This window comes from Thalassophryne amazonica, chromosome 8, assembly GCF_902500255.1.
Source record: "Thalassophryne amazonica chromosome 8, fThaAma1.1, whole genome shotgun sequence".
Classification (NCBI taxonomy): domain Eukaryota; kingdom Metazoa; phylum Chordata; class Actinopteri; order Batrachoidiformes; family Batrachoididae; genus Thalassophryne; species Thalassophryne amazonica.
The window spans coordinates 91,484,404-91,501,884 of NC_047110.1; the positions used below are offsets into that span (position 1 = coordinate 91,484,404).

At 37.7% G+C, this 17,481-nt stretch overlaps 1 protein-coding gene and 1 long non-coding RNA gene across 2 annotated transcripts; one reads left to right on the top strand and one right to left on the bottom strand.

Moving 5' to 3' along the window:
- Window positions 1-647: 647 nt before the first annotated feature.
- si:ch211-216l23.2 (uncharacterized protein LOC565061 homolog) lies at window positions 648-16,663 on the bottom strand. The gene is made up of 9 exons (XM_034176975.1): window positions 16,499-16,663; window positions 16,261-16,350; window positions 14,694-14,764; window positions 12,307-12,430; window positions 4,876-5,075; window positions 3,219-3,497; window positions 1,954-2,130; window positions 1,439-1,702; window positions 648-1,253 (listed from the first exon to the last, which is right to left on the bottom strand). Exons 1-9 carry the CDS (start codon window positions 16,558-16,560, stop codon window positions 1,216-1,218), a joined length of 1,305 nt encoding a protein of 434 aa, XP_034032866.1. The 5' UTR covers window positions 16,561-16,663; the 3' UTR covers window positions 648-1,215.
- On the top strand, window positions 5,307-16,370 carry LOC117516087. Its single transcript, XR_004562300.1, has 3 exons — window positions 5,307-5,319; window positions 15,588-15,593; window positions 16,241-16,370. It is a non-coding gene; the product is annotated as an uncharacterized LOC117516087 (long non-coding RNA).
- Window positions 16,664-17,481: the final 818 nt, after the last annotated feature.

Genomic DNA, 17,481 nt, shown 5'->3' on the forward strand with positions numbered 1-17,481 from the left:
CACTCAGCCCAGACGGAAAAGGTTCAGTGATCTGAACTCAGTACGAAGCAAGGCTAATGCTAAACGGTGCTATTAGCAAGCATGCCCACTGAAAAAAAAAGTGTTCTTTTTAGGCATTACAGTGTACAAAACTGAACAGTGCTCACCTTTTAATACAAATTTACAGGTAACTTCAAAACAGTAATTTTCATCTTTTACACAAAATAGTTAATTGAATGTTTGTCAACAAAATTAACAAAAATCAAGTTATGGACTGTAGTTTTTCCTGAGACCATTAGTTCAATGTGTCAAACTCTACTTAAATTTTAACAATGAAACAAGAATTATATCCAAGTCACAGTAGGGATACAAACATTTTTGTACATTTTTTTTTCCCCTTACATTAGGTGCTGTTAAAATTGTACACTTGTTTATACTGAGATTTTACACAAATGAATCAGACTACATCAGGTTCACTTGAGAACTTAACAGTTCTGTGACCCAACTCAACCATTTTGCAAATATGTTCCTTGCTCTACATTGATCAAATCAGATCATATGTAGAGCTAGAAAAACCAACTAATTAGTCTGCAGTATAGATCAATTTGTTGATACTGTTGTAGATTCTTTAAAACAATCCCCTGTGCTTCAATTCAACATTTTATTTGTAATTACTGGATGACAAGTTTTTTGTTTTTTTTAACAAAGTCAGTCTTCCTAATGTACACTTATACATTTTACCAAGTATCTTCTAGTATATCAAATAATAATCTTACATTAAATTTACCTAAAAAAAGAAGTGTATGAAAATTAGTAATAAAAACACCATCACAAAAACATCTTCCCAGTGAATCAAAATAACACTGTGACAAAGTAAAATTTTAGCCAAAACCCTTTTTAAACAAGCAACAAAACAGAGAACATCTTAGACCGAGAACACATCACATCTTCACAACAAAGCTGAACATAAGTCATATCTGTTATAGTGCGACTGAGATAAAAAAAAAAGGTCATGAAGATTATCCATGCAGTCTTTCAACAAGTCGGTATCATTTTAATTAACATTAGTGATATTAAAAAAAATTCCCATCGTTGTCTTTTTAACTACTTTTTTTTTAATCATTTATTTATAAAACAGCCAAAAATTGAGACCCTACATGGGGTCTGGTTGGATTTTGTTTATCATGTAGATCTAAACATTGCTTAAAGTTGTAATCTACACATGAATGATTCTTCTTAGAATCTGGGGGCACCAGGATGTAAGAGAGGGCCACCTGAGAAAGAAAAAATAAAAAAGACAAAAAAGAAGACAATGTTGTTCAAATGAAACTTTTTTTTATACCCAACATTCAAGAAATAAATAAAAGATAACGAAATAAATCACTGCATCTGATATCTTTATGAATGCCAAAGTTTAATTCATCTTTCTTTTTTCAAATGTTTTAAATATATGACCAACCTGGGGAAGGAAGAAGTGGGGGGCGTGCACTCTTCAGAGATGGAGGAGCTCCTCTAAACCCATATGGGCCCCTGGGGCCAGCGAAGTACAGAGGAGGGTGCTGAAGTAAGGGCCCACGAAGGGCAGCTGCGACGCCATACGGGTAATGAGACGACAGGGGGCCCCGCGGAGTAGGAAGCCCGTGTGGCCCCCCAGCCCCAAGTACAGAAACAGGAGTGTGATGCAAGGACAGCAGTGGAGGGGGTTTGGATTTGGGATGGGAACCTAAAAAATAAATAAATAAATAAAGTCTTTCCTTCCTTCCTTTTTTCAGTTAAAATTTGAAATATGAGAAACAATGGCTGGTGCTTCAGATACAACGAGAGTCTAGGCATCTAAACAACCCATTTTACAATTTCCTGGCTCAGACATGTTAACGATAATGTAAACACTCCTTACATGTTATAAACATGAGGAATGAAGCTTCTGTGTCACACCATACTAAGCAAGTGATACAGACCAGTTTACAGTCTAACCTGGCAATGGTAAGAGTGGACTGGGTTGAGGCAGGGAGTCTTCTAGTCCGAGCAGGTCATCTGCAGCATCTGTTGCACACAAAAGTTGAGGGGGCCCAGGTGGGGTTGGAAGCAGGGGAGGCGGTTTTCCTAAACTCCGAGGTAAGGCGTTACCCTTCTCGCCCTTAGTGTTGGTAGCTGTTGTGAAAATGTACATAGAATTTTTTTTAAGGACATGGAAAATAGTGTACAAACTAAAAAGGCAGAGTTTAAGATCAGACTTGGCAGCATGGACTGGTGCTGCTACACTTGAGGACCATAATCTCCTCACAGTATCCCGGAGACTTCCCTGATTGTGAATCATCACAGTGGCAAATTATCTCATGGGAATATGTAATTAACAATCTGCATTTCATAATTACTTATTTTCTTGGTCCCCTCCATGACACGCCACTCAAATTATAAAATATTCTTATATTTTTGAAACACCGTCCTGAAAGGCCTTTCACACACAGTTGGTGGGGTTGTTGTCACTTACAAGTAGGCAGAGATTCTTAACCTTTATTACTGCAAATGATACAGCAGTTACATTTTTCAAACCGTCCCCTCCATGACATGCTGTGGAATGACCCAAAGTCATACTGTGATTTTGTTGTACCTGCTGTTGATAGATCTGCAATCTTTGTATAGAGTGACTAATGTTAGCCACACAAGCAAATTTCTTTTTATTGATGCATGTAATAAATATGTGCTCACCAGTGTAGTGAATTTGCATAATTTTAGCCTGAACTTAAGGGGGTGGTGGCCAAGTGGTTAATGCGCTTGGTTTCAGTTCAGAAGGTTCCGGGTTCAAATCCCACCCCTGCCACATTTCTCCATGTAATGTGGAGTTGCGTCAGGAAGGGCATCCGGCGTAAAACTTGTGCCAATTCAACATGCAGATCCACCTTGGATTTGCTGTGGCGACCCCGAGTGCAAACAAGGGAGCAGCCGAAGGGACTTTACTTTTTGAGAGTGGGAATCACACCAACTTTAACTGCTAGATCAAACAGCGTAGAAAAATCACAACTCAGAAAATTTGCACTCTGCGATACTTGCCAATGCAAAATTTCTCAGTAATAGTGTACTTCAAAAGTTTATTTTATTTATTTATTTTGTTTTCCCTGTAAGTCTGTGGATCTTTGATACTGCAAAGCATCAGTTACTCTCTGGTTTGAAGTCAGCGTTTCTGTATGTATATCCATGTCCAAATTTTGCAACATGCTGTAATTTAATCAGCATCCCACCTTGTGCGTGATCCAGACGGGAACGGACATACTCTGAGACGGTGTCCAGCTCCTCGGGATAAAGATGCACCCCCTCAGCCAACAGGAAGAGGAGCTGTCGGGTGTCAGAAGGAACAGTGTGGCGCTCAAGCTTTTCTCGATCCAGAAAGTCATCCAGCAGCTGCGATGCCTGTGCTGCAATGTCAGCAGGATCTCTTGGTGGGCGCTCTTTGGCGAGTGCGCGATTGTACTCTGCTACAGCAAAGTCCATGGCCTGATCTTTGGGCATGTTGCGATGTACTGAGAGGAGATTGGGATGATTATTAGGTGTCAAGGTGATGAAAGGCCAAAAGGAGGAAATGTGATAAGACAAATACAAAAGAGACAGCAGTGTAATCATTGGTGTTCTCAAAAGTTTGTGACACCTTTCATTTATTCTTAGGCCGAACATACTGATCATAGCATTACAAAAAAAGAAAAAGTCCGAGTTAAAAATACCATTTGAATGTTTTATATGTATACATTTTTATTTATTCATTTATTTATTTTGTTTGTGTACGTTATGACTTATTAGAAGAGAAGGGACATTTGTAGAATGTTGTGTAAAGGTGTGCATGAATCAGTACAGTGTCTGTTGCATGTTTGTGGACATTTCCTTTAAAGATTTAAAAGCTTGTCACAAATTAAAGGAAAAAAAACAACATATTAGTGTCTGCATTGAGGGGGCACCACCAGATCCCAGAAGTCCCTGGAAGGCTGCTGGATGGATAAATATATTTGAATGATGGCAGTGAAACAGCACTCTACAATGTGCCAGTACACAATCTTGAACAGGTGTTCATTTGAGTTAAGATATTGCATCTATGAAAGCTATATTATGTGTAGGTGGGGCTACTATCAGCCTGGAGACAGCTCCCATAAAAAAATGACAATGCTTCATCTTAAAAAAACTTTTGTTTTGCAATGATCCAAACAAGTGGACCACTCCAAAGAATGATAGTTAAACGATTAATTATAGTGTATTTATAGTTTTCATGAAACAATCTCTTATTTAGGCGTTTCCTTTAATTCATCAGCCCTTTGTGTATTAATGGACAGCTGTTTTGTTGTGTTGAAAAACATGACTGGAGTAGGATCAGAGCCATTACATATAGTATAATGTAACCCAGATGTGTGACTTGTATTATGCAAGCTGTTTGGCGGTGAAAAATTTTATTAAAAGCCAACAGTTTGAGACATGTGTGCCCACCCAATCGACAGTAAATAAATTGTGCATGTACTGTGTTAATTTTTTTATTGTCTTTGATAGATATTGTCAGTTTCTTTTCGTGAATTGCACAGATGTTCAACTTTGTGTCCACCTAATCAAACCCATGTATGTCTCAGTTTAGGATCTAATTTCATTCAGCTTAATGGATGTATGCAATGTCAAAGTGTAGAACTTAGTCTCACCTAGTTACCAATAGCTATAAAATGAATAAATATTTGGTTGTTTGATGGACTTAAGTATGTTTGAGCATTTATGTCTGTAAAAAAATGTGAGCTTTATTTTTAATGAATGGATTTTTGTTTGTTATGTAAATATTAAAGCTACATTTGATTTAATGGTCAAAGAAAAGGGATGGAGGTTTAGAAGATAGGTGGTCTGGCTAGGACTGAGGAAGGGGTAGGGACTTACTTTTTAGGGACTCTGAGAATATGATAACAGTGCAGGAGGAGAGAGCTATGTTTTTCTGCTCCACAAGAATACAAAATGGGGAGCCAGCTGATCTGATATCCTGCAGCGCCCGGGTCAGGCCCGACTCCGCCTGAAGGTAGAACATTTCCACTGACAGGCTGCGCTCCTGCAAGCACTGGCCTAGCGATTTGGGGTAATCCCTTTGAGAGGAAGAGAAACACTTTGTTAACTTGACATTTCTATATTAAGCGACCCAAATGAGAACAGAGATTTATATACTGAACTACTGTGTGCTTTATCAACAAAATCCTAAGTGAGTCAGCATGCTATTTGTGTGATGAATTCTGTGTGTATGGTCAAGATATATATTTAAATTAGCCATCACCAAGAATGTCAGCCTAGTTCCTTGAGTGTCACTAAGATTTGTGTAAGTTATTTAATATTGTAAGATTTGTTTAGATTCTACAACAAAGGTAAAATATTGATTTGAAAAACCCCTGAAGTAACATTTCCATAAGCAGTCAGCAACCTTTGTGTGTAACTATTATGTTGCATGTATATGGTGTTCTGACCACTGCAGATGAGCATTCAAAAGCAAAAATTGTGTAAACCACCAACATTGAAAGCTGGACACTGGAATTATCAAGCAGGAATAAATAAAGTAACACTCTCGTGTTTGGCATTTTACTGATATGTCACAATAACAATTTATCTGGTGACCAAGGGCTGTCCATATCAAATTATAAGTCCTCATTTACATCAGGCAGTCTGTAATACATTTGCACTAGGCATATGAATGTCATCACCGACAATTTGATACACTACCAACGATGCAATGCACCCCTGTTCCCGATTCGATTTGATATGTATTTGATGGCGATTCAATTCTTCACAACCAAAAATTTAAATAGAAGATAAGAAGCTACAATTCAGTATGGTACTCTTCTGGTATTCTTCTTCTTCTTCTTGTGATTCTGTTAAAGGCAGAGGATTTGTTTTACTCTTTATAAGCAGTAAATTTACCAGATTGAACATTATGGAACAGGAATCAGTTTCCTCATATTTGGAACCTGCTTCATCACACTGTCAGAACTTAAACAGTAAACAGTGAGACAACATCACTCTTAATGAGTGACTTAAAGTGAATCACTCATTGACAGAGTACCACCTTAGAAAAAGTAATTTGAGATACTTTTCTCACCAGAGTTGTGCTGAAGGTTTACAATTTGAGGAGTATCTGAGTGCAGCATTTTTTACAAACAACCTGCCTCTTGTAAAGTTTGCCATCTTTTTTTTAAAACAGGTAAAGTATCTCCAAAAGCCTGATTTAGATGTGTTAGGTGCGCCAAAAATCTCCAACTGCTCGCGAACCTCCATGTTTGTAGTGGTAGAAATGTGCTTTCAGGCTTCCGTTCATGTTCAAAACAACACGCGAAGCAGGGATGGTGCATTTAATGTGCCTCAGGGGGATCGATGCAAGCACCCAGCGAGCGATGCGATCACGATTTCACTTGAATCGATGCACACTGAATGATACACTCGCATCTCGCACGTTTGTATCTATATACTGATTAGTGTCGATTAATCTCCACATGCCTAATTTGCACCATTCTCAGCAAGAAGCAAAATCTACTGTAGCCAAATATTATTTAGTTTTGAAGTACATTAAAGTGGTATCCTATATTTGAGAAACAATTTTATAAAGATATGACTATTTAAAGCTACAGGCCCTTTGGATTTTTTTTTTTTTACATTTTAAAAGATTTTCCTTAGTATTACTATAATTTTATTCCTTAGTATTCAAATAAAGGATTAAGGAAATAAAGGATTTTATATTGTGAATGTGATCAAAATTCACCTTGCAAGGATTTTGACATGTGATAACATATTGAGGGAACTGAGTTCCCCAGCATGTCCTTTGAGGATCAAAAGGCAAACAACAACAACAAAAAAAACCTGACACACATACTAAAAAATAAAGCACCAGAGATCGTGTTAAGAATTACTGGATAAAATTTGGTCACATTCATTCACTTTCCCATGAAAGTTTTGTTGGATATCTGCTGGCCAGGTATGAAAGCAATCAGGTCTGCTGTGTTCATTGTCAAAAATAATGTTTGTTACAATTACAACGTTTTAACTTTTTTTCCAAAATAAGTTGTTAAGAGTAATGTTACTATGGCTTTATCAGTTGCACGTCAGAAATTCTAAGTTCCAATTTTCCTTCAATTGCAGCATGAATTTGGGACCTTGTGTATTATTTCAGGGTTTCTACACGCTCTGAGTGTATATTTTCCATAGAATCACCCCAAAATAAATACCACATCGGCATTAAAATTCACTGCATGTTTGTGATATACCACAGAAATAAAAGGTACTTTATAATAACTAGAATTCAACACAAAATAAACTTAATTTAGTTTGTAAAAAAAAAAAAAAAAAAAAAAATCCAAAGGGACTACAAATTTAATAATGACTGTATTATCACAGGATACAATTACACGAGACAGACTGTGTCCATTCACAGCTGTTAGTTCAGTCAGTTTATTGTTATTGTGACATTTGACAGTTTGCACACTTATTTTTATTTGCTTGTGTGATGTTGGGAGAAAAAATATATGAGAATGTTTTGGTGCCCGAAACGATGAATATCAAATAATAAATGTGACAGTCTAGTTATGTTAATGTTCCCCGTTTATGCATTTGAACAGAAATCTGTATTTTCAGGTTGGACATGTACTGAAATTACAACACTGTAATGACAAGCTATTGGTCAGATGTAGGGTATTTGAGAACATTCTATCTGCCTTCATCTATCTTTCTACAACTATATGTGTTAAGGAAAGAGGACAGGAGCGATATATCTTAACAGGACTTGTGTGCACACTATATGTGCATGGAACCATTCCCAAGGTATGAGAGTTGATGATGTAGTGCAAAGTATTTATTGTTATTCTCCATTATCTTTCATAATGGAATCTGTTTTTGTTGCTGTGTGTTGAGTTGCTTCTAGATGGAATGTGCAGCTAGTGATTAAATTTGTAAGCAAGTGCATGATTCAAAAATGTTTGTGAACAATTGGAATTTGCCTACATTTAGTGCATTCCTACAATGCAGTGCATGTTGTATGTCTGAGTTAAATGAGCTGAAAAAAAATGAGGTAAAGCTAAATATGTAGAATATTTTTCAAATCCAATGAATGATGTTTTGTTTCTTTATATAAAGACATATTAAAGAGTTATTTTAACCTCTGTCTTGTAAGTCACAAATGCAGCACTGATTAATGTTGTAATTATAAAAGAATAAAGAAAGTGATCATCTGTAAAACGCAACACACTTACCACAAACAAGTCCCAGCAGTTCATTCAGACAACATAAGTGATTATTAAACTAATAATTGCACTAGCAAGTGTGTCATCAAAAGCAGCACATTTTCAACAAAGTCTACCATGGTTGACCACAACAAGGTATTTTTGTTGTGTATCACAGGAAATCATGTCAGCAATGATTATGCATAGTACTGAGAACTTGGCCAAAGCCCTAAACCTGTCATATTCAAAGCAATTACCATTAGTTGTCCCCAAATCAGTCAACTGAATACAGCCTAAAAAGAATAACATAATTTTAAGGCCATCTTGATTTAATCAAATGCAAATGATGTTAGAATTGGGCAAAATCTGTACACACCCAACAACCTCTAATCATGCTGTATCCACAGCAGTGTCCCTGTGTGGTCATTATAAGTGGATTTCTGGTATGTCACAGGTTTTGGACAGTTACTGATCAGAGTACTGCCAAGATACTTCACTGTACTTTTGACTCACTGAATTGTCAGCTCACAAAACTAAGCTGAGGATCTGCTTTGCACATAAACTACAACTATAAACACTGAAGGCTTTCGCTGTGAATGATGGATTATTCAGTCTTGCGGTATAGAATAGACAAGACACACTGGTTTCATGCTTTTGCATTCAATGCAACCTGCAACTACACTACGCGTGCCTACATGAAAGCTACAGTCTTCAGAGGATCCTCCTCTGTATCATGTTCAAAATTTCAAAAAGGTAATTAAATCAATATAGAGTGTAAAGCAACAACACAGACATTTCAAATTTTCAGGCACGTGGAGAAAATGTTAGTCATTATCCTATATATTAGCATGGCGTCTGAAATTTGAGCACGAGTGTTTACCAATCCTCACCAAAATCAAACTACTACTCCTTCCCCTTCAGAGGCCCAATGTACCTGCCATGTGTGATTAAAATTCAGTGATGAAAGTGGCCCCTGAGGGGGAGAAAAAAAAAAAAAAAATTCATGACGTTTTGGGCTGCCACAGCGAGTAGGGGGTCTGGAAGAAATATGGCATACAATTTGGTGGAATTAATAAGACACCATAATTTCCGGACTATAAGCCGCTACCTTTTTCACACACTTTGAACACTGCAGCTTTTACAATGAAGCAGCTAATTTATGGATTTTTACAGGCTTTTTCACAAGTCGAAATATGTCAATTGATTTCCTGAAAGCTGCACTCCTCTTATGGTGTAAATTTACAAACAGTGAAAATGTAAGGTCTTACCTGTTTGTTTTAGTGGATTAATCACACTTTAATTTCTTGTAGTGGCTGAAGAAAACTCCCTCTCCGGCACTTTGCACCAGAGCTGCTCCGTCAGATCAGTTAGCGGAGCGAAGCCTTCTCCCCCCCCACCACCACCCTTCCCCACCGGTTCTCTGTCTTGGTGCAACAAGTTGAAAAAGTAACAACGCATCATTAATGTCTCATTTATCACAGACTGCACGCTATGAAATCTCAAGAAAAACCTAAAATTACTCAGTTCTCAATGTGGAGCAGAGACACCGTGCGCATGCTGGGTAACATACGCATCAATATGTATGTGTAACACAAAAAGCATTTATGGTAATTAAAAGTTAAAAAAAAAAAATCTGTCCAGCAGCTTTCTGTGTAAATATCTCATTTTACAATGTGGAGACCCGCAGCTTATTTACGTACAATTTTTTTCTTTTTCTTTGTTAAATTGGTGGGTGCTGCTAGTATTCAGGTGCGCTCTATAGTCCGGAAATTATGGTAAATGAGAACTATTTCTCAGTCCCATTTTTTTGCTCATTTTAGTCATAAAAACCATATTTTCCCATATTGGCAAGCTTGTGGGGCTCTAATACAGTCTGCTACATGGATCAGAATACGGTGTTATTACTATGCCATAAAAAAAAACCACATATTTGCATTGGACTGTTACTGTTCTATGTCTACATTTATCTAAAGATTTGACTTAAGCAATTTGTGCTTTTATAACAACTGATAGTGTCTTAACATGAACAAAAATAAAAATTGATAACAAGTAAAACTGCACTTACTCTTCATTAGGGGTGCCGGAAAAAAATCGATTCACGTCCGAATCCGCGATTCTCATTCATTACGATTCTGAATCGATCCAAAATGTCCAAGAATCGATTTTTAAAAAGCATTTTTTTAAACATTTTCTTGCTTACTCGCTGCATGTACCGTTTGTCAGGCAATGGCTTCCGTACTACAGCGTCCCTGCGAGGGGAGGGTCCGGCGTGCTTCAAACATTCGTGAGCAGAAGCTTAGCATGGCGGACGAACCGCTAATTCAGCCAGCACTCTTTTGCTCATTTGCTGAAGGCAAATGTTTGAGCGCATTTTGGATTTTATTATTTGCTGCGTAAGAAGGAGCTTGACATGACTTATGCAGTGTGCAAAATCCGCAAAATGAAAGTCAAGTACTTCGGAAACACTTCAAATCCACAAGCCCACATGCTACGCCATGACCCGGAGCTAAAAGGAGCGGAGCAGCGGTCTCTGCTGACTACTGACCAGCGCTTCGCTAAACTGCCAGCCAACTCTGAATGAGCAAAGCAGATAAGTAAATTTACATCTAGAATAACTTGATTAACCTTGTAAAGCTGCATTTTCTTAAACATAAACATTTTTTAAGTAATATAACTATTTCTCAGAGCTCTTTGAATCGAAAATCGATTCTGAATGGAATCGTCACCCCAAGAATCGGAATCGAATTGAATCGTGAGTAGTTGTACAATTCACATCCCTACTGTTCATTAAAGTTGACAATATCACTGTTCGTCATTCGGAATACTGATTTGGGTTTAAATCTGATTCTTTTCAGCTATATAAATGGGAAACGCAATAGCAGATTTTTCCATCCATTGATGACATGAGCATTTCTGAGATACTGACACTTTATATGTCACGCAAAACAGAGCATGTTAAATGTTTATCATATTTTTCTACAGTTGGATACTTCATGCCCATGTAGCAGAAGGACAATGAAATGCAGATTTAGCAGGCTGGAGTTTGCATGGAGGCAATCTGTAGTAAATTATTCCCAAAGACAGATTTTGAAACATGATATAAAAATCAAAGACTTACTGGAAGTGTTAGCTTTTCTGTATATACGATAATAATAATAAAAAAAAAAGTTGGGTCGCCGTTTTCATCATTTTTGTTTGAACCAGCCCCATTTGAATTTATTCCTGATAAACTTTAAATTGTCTCCCTGCAGCAAAACAACATTTCATCTATTTGTTCTGTAGTTTCAGCATGGCAGAGCCAGACCACCGATCTTCATTGGAAAATCTGTGCCTCTCATTTGCTGCTGTGTCGACGAGCTGCAGCACATAACATTTATTCTTCAGTTTCGGGTCAGGATGTGAAAACGTCAGACTTAATATTAACTGTGGCGTCTCAACAGAGATGTTTCCAAATGATTTTACAAATATGAACATCATGACATCAGCCCACAGACTAAATCCGACGAGGGACAGGAAAACAAAGATAACCAGGAAATGTTCGCCACAAAGTAAATACCTGGATTTCTGGGAATTCCCAGAAAACTTTCATCACTGAAAACTGGATTAGAAACAAATCTGCTGGGTGTGACAGTTTTTCCTCTTGGCAGCCGCATGCACTCCATTCTCGTTTAGAGCAGTTAAAAAAAAAAATGCTAGATGTCCCAGGGCCTTAAGCTATCTTGCCAACATACATACAAACATAGTTACAGAGACAAAGGCAATCACAAGAATGTACGTCTGCTGCAACATCACCAAAGACTCATTAGGCAACACGCTGCCACAAGAACTATTCTCATCTAACAAGTCAAAAATGTCTTCAAGATGACAGCTTTATCTCACTGTAGGCCAGGACATTCCACTGACTCACACAGATGTATACAACAGATGCAGTTGCACCACGGCACTGGACATAAATTTAACAACTCCTCAGTCACTTTAAAGTTTTATCGTTCCAGAAATATTTAGCAAACAGTATGGCGCACTGATGTAATGCTCAGAGCAATGAAGTACCAGCCTGCTGGCAGATGTTTGAGACCTTTACCGTAAACTTTATATAAAAAAAAATAATAAAATTACTCACAAGCACTGGTTAGCTGTAGAGAGGACCACACAATCAGCTGGCTTCCGCTCTTCTTGCACTTGTCTGTAGAACTTCTGATACAGAGATTTGCGTCTTTCTGATGGATTGGAGCTCTCAGGTTTGGCTACAAGCAGAATGGTCAAAGAGAAATATTATCACTATTTTTTTTAAGATAGGAAAAGTTAAAACAGGAGGGTGCTATGTCTATCCCTGCTGAACTTTACAGAAATGCACTGTGTTGTCAAAGCATGCACTTTTCAGGCAACCAATCAGACAGAGAACATGTTGTCCCTCTTAAGGAAGAACTTTGTTTTTGCAATTTCTCCCTACAATCAGCTGACACAAACTCCCACTGCTGCCTCCAACAAATAAAGTCAGCAACCATAGCATTAAATAGGAGACCGCAGTCTCATTGGAACCCTCTGTGATATTGCGAGATTTGACCACTTACAGGGACTTCCATTTAATATATACACAACATAACTTCACACGGATAAATGGTGTACGGTTTTGTTTTCGGCTGCAATCACCAAAGCAGTCACGAAAAGTTTTTTTTTTTTTTGGTTCCCGGTGGAGAAGAAAAGGCAAGGAGGTAGGAGACGTCGCGTTGGTAAGTGCTCCGGATCATAAACAAACCACAACACAAGTCCACTTTCCCACTGCATTGTCACTTTTTCTTTACATTTTCACTTTGTTTGCGTGTAATTTGCCCAAAACCCCATTGAAAATGCTGTGGTTTGTACCCCGGACGTAGAGAAATTACATCACATGTGTCATATTTTATCCCTTTAGTGCCCGCCCCAAACGAGACTGCGCTGCCCTATAGAAGACGTTAAATGACAAAATTTGATGTCTATTCCACAGATGTTGACTCCTATCAACAGAGTAAAACTTGAATATTACCCTTCCTGTGTGAATATATTTCTGCACTGCAAAGACCCCCCCCCCCCCCCCCCCCCATGCAACAGCGCTCACTACTAAGCCACTGTGCTGCCGACAGTAAATATACACATTAAATTTTTCTTATAGCTTAATATATTGTTTACACCCATGCAGTTAGTGATGGGAAGGTTTGTGATGTTCAAACTGAATGATCCTAGTCTTTGGGTAATCTAAAATATGAAAAATATTGTATTTTTCTGTGAAAAGTAGTTTGGGTTTTTTAAACCAATGATTAAACTTTGCAGTCTGGTAATACACAAATAATAAGCACATCACTGAACTTTAGCTTTGTTATTCGTGTTATTTCTTCAGTTATAGGTAAGTACTTAGTGTTATTTTGAATAATACCATTAGAAAACAGGTGCAATATGTCAGGAAATAGGACAAAATTGCTTTGATGAAAAGACAACAGCTGTTTCTTCATAAAACTAGAGATAAATATTCTTCATGAGGCATGTGTAAAGAACATTATTATTCCAGCCTTACACATACACACAATGTAACCCGCCTACATTGTCTACAGGAAAAGTAACAATTTTAACATTCAAACAAGTACCTCTGTCAGACCTACTACAACAGAACATGTTTTCCAATAACATTTTGGTGTTTGTATAAAGATGTTTATTGTGATAATTTACTTTTTAGTGTCGAAGACATATTTTAGAAAGAAGAATGGAAACAAAAACCTTAAAAAAAGGAAAAAAAAAAAGTTGCTTAGGGTCTACTTGAAATTCTGACTGGCCCTTAAGTTTTTCAAGTTAAGAGCCAATTGGTTCCTTGCCCAAAATGTATAGATTGAGGCCTGTCTTAGTAATGTCCTGAACCAAAATGAGCTGCTCGAGCAGCTTCAATACATTTTAGCATTGATTATGCACATCTCATCCCATTCTTGCTTAAGATATTCAGTCATCTGTTGTTTTGATGATGGTAGCACAAAGTGCTCTCCAACACATTAATCCAAAGCCTCCAACAGATATTCAATTGGGTTGATCTGGTAAATGTTCAGAGCATATTTGTTACATCATTTTTATTATTATCCAAAATGTCAATCTTTGCAAATCTTCCATTAAAGCCTTTTCATATGATGATAAGAGGTGTAGTGCCAGGGTCATTTTCTGAAACGTGCATATTTTTTTTTTTTTTGCCCTGATGAAGGCCAATATGGCTGCAATGCATAGGCCCAGGTGTTTTTAATTATAGGCCATATATCTCCATAGCAGAGTGCCTTTGTTATTTTTCTTTTTAATGCATCTTTTATTACTTGAGTTTTCTTGTGTAACATAGAAATTAAAAAATTGGAGGATTTTGTGTGTGTGTGTGAGGTGCTTTTTTGCTTCATACTAAGAAAGAAGAATTTTCAAAGGAAACTAAAGCATGTTATCATTATTATACAGATGTTATGTAAATCTTTCTCACGTGGTAGTGTAAATGTAAGAAAGTCTCACCATTTTGCTGTTTTTGTCCCTCGTATTTTACAGTGCCACTGTAGTTTTGCATTTGCTCTAGTTCTTCATAACTGCAAAAAGCAAAGAAACAGGATCATCTTAATGTTGGCAATGATGCAGTTCTCTGATTGCTGTTCCAATGCATTCAACAATTAATTATAAAACACTTGATCTACTAAGTTTGCACTGCACTACCTTTTTTAATGTATGCTTTATTTATGGAATATAGACAAATAAAACAACTCACCCCCCCCCCCTCCCCAATTTAAACATGTACACAGCAATGAAAAATGTGAAGTAGGTGCTGGCAAAAATATCAATCAGTGGGAAGACTCAAACAATAATGACAACAATTATAATAAAAGAAAAAAAATAAGGAAATAAAAACCTCCAGTGAATGTGCTACACATCTAATGTGCATAAGTTGCTGAGACAGGAAAAGACAACAATAACAAAAAACAGGATGGGAGGGATCAGCCAGGAAGCGCAGGTTAATGTTAATGAGGTGGTGCCAGGATTTGAACTGCTGGGGGCTGCATTCAGCCTGAATGACCCAACATACTCAAGGAAGGGTTGCCAGATCTTAAGAAACTTTCTGTCAGAGCCACGAAGGAATGTTTGATTTTTTTTTCAAATTACATAACAGATAGGTCATATTTTATACAGCGAGTGTGAGATAGAGGAGTGAGGGCTCTTCTAGTGCGTCAAATAACTCGCCTCACTAACAGTGTGACAAATGCGACCTGATCAGCGACGTGGGATGGGAGTGACCGACCAACAGGAAGCACACCAAATAGTGCTATTTAGGGTGAGGGTCAAATGCCGGTGGATGTGATAGCTGAGAATGAGTAAAAAAAAAAAAAAAAAAAAAAAAAGACTCAAGACGGGACCAAGATATTAGTGAGATTAACTGGTCCTGGGTGACATTTGTCACAATTTGGGCTGATATCAGAACAAATGTTAGATTGTTTGCCCTTAGACCAATGCAAGATGTAAGGTGGCTCACAGAGTGAACACTGCAAGACCCCATGTCGGGCACATATAGATGACCTGTGAACCTGCCCCATGACTGACTCCCAGATCTCAGATCCAATCTCTGTAGAGTTCCTGCTATCAGGAAGTGCGTAGATCAGAGGTTCAGGATTGGCACATGATGACCATATTATAGAGTTCTGAGATGGTACCTTTGTGACCAGGATTAGCATTGAGAATATTGCCAAGCAGGGTGGTGTTAATTATAACAGTTGTACAACCTCATTTTCTCATTTACTGATGAACACATAAAACCCTTCTTGAGAAGTTAAATCACCTAGAATTATCAAGACAGGCACGTCCGATATTTAACTATATTGCTTTGTATGACGCATAAATAGATCCTTGACATTTGATTGGTGGATTGTATGCAACATTCATTATTTGTCCCATTGTATGAGTGACGTCATGTACCGTGCATTTTGGTTCTATTTGCAGTGCTTTTTTTATCCCATACGTTTTGGTCGACTGAACGCCCCCGTTAGCTTTGTCCACTAAATATACCAGGCTTTGAGTGTGTGTGAATTTGTGGTACCTGTTCAGGGCATCCTTTTTGTGCTCTTCGCTCCTCGCCTCTCTGGCTGGGTAAGGCGCTGATCTTCGAAGTAACCGCTGCTGTTGAGCACTAAACAACGCGAGGGGAAATTATTATAAACACTATGAATTAAGAGAACCTCGACGAACATACATGAGTGGAAAATGATGATTTAGCGAACCGCAAAAACACCGCAGTTTCTTAGCATGTTAGCTGCTAATGCTAAAGCTCGGCTTACCTTCCATTTGGGCTGCCCTGCGACAACCGAAGAGCTCCAGATGATGTTGCCCAAGAAGACATTTCACCTGTCTTGTAATTAACGCGAAGAAATCGATGCGTTTTTACACAAAAAGAGACACGTCTCAGTTATGAGACGAAGACGTTGAATGAGTCTTCTACTTCTTCTGTTTCCCCTCAAGTGGTTGACAACTTTTAGCGTGCATTATCTCCCCCTTCTGGATAGGAGTATCACCGCGCTCTCACATGATGAAAACATGAAAACATTACCTGATTTCAGTCACGTTTAGTGTCGAGTACGTACTTTAAGGTCTAAACTGAAGTATGTGCCTGGGAGGAAAGATCCTTTCCTCCATTCCAACCCCTGACAAATTCCAAGGGAATATATTATGATTTCTAATTCATATGACTTCACTACGCCGGCTGCGTTGACTGTGAAACATGAGTGCAAGGCTCACTGATATTTAAATAAAATAGAAAATTTGTTATTAAACCAATGTTATTGATACAACACCATACGCAAACCATGCTAGTACACGACTCATTATTTATTTTAAACCATCCAATGTCACAGTTCATGTACAACAATAGCCCTAAATTTTTGATCTTGAAATTCGTTAGTTGCCTCATGTACATTTTCTACGACATGATATCCCTCTTTATCTCAAAATAATCACGGTTTCTTTTTGGATGCCGTGCAATCATGACAATTTCTTATTGGTTGGCATCCCGTGATACAGGATTATGGTACTGCAACAATAGGCACTTTATAATTATTATTGCATCTACCAAAAATTTAATAAAATCATCGGCATTTATCTGTCTGTCTGATAGCAGGATTACGTCAAAACTACTTCAAGTATTTTGATGAAATTTTCACCACAGGTAGATATTAGGCCATGGAAGACGCCATTAAATTTTGGAGGTGATCCAGATCTGGATTCTGGATCAAGTTTCACATATATAAGCTTTGAAGGATTACGT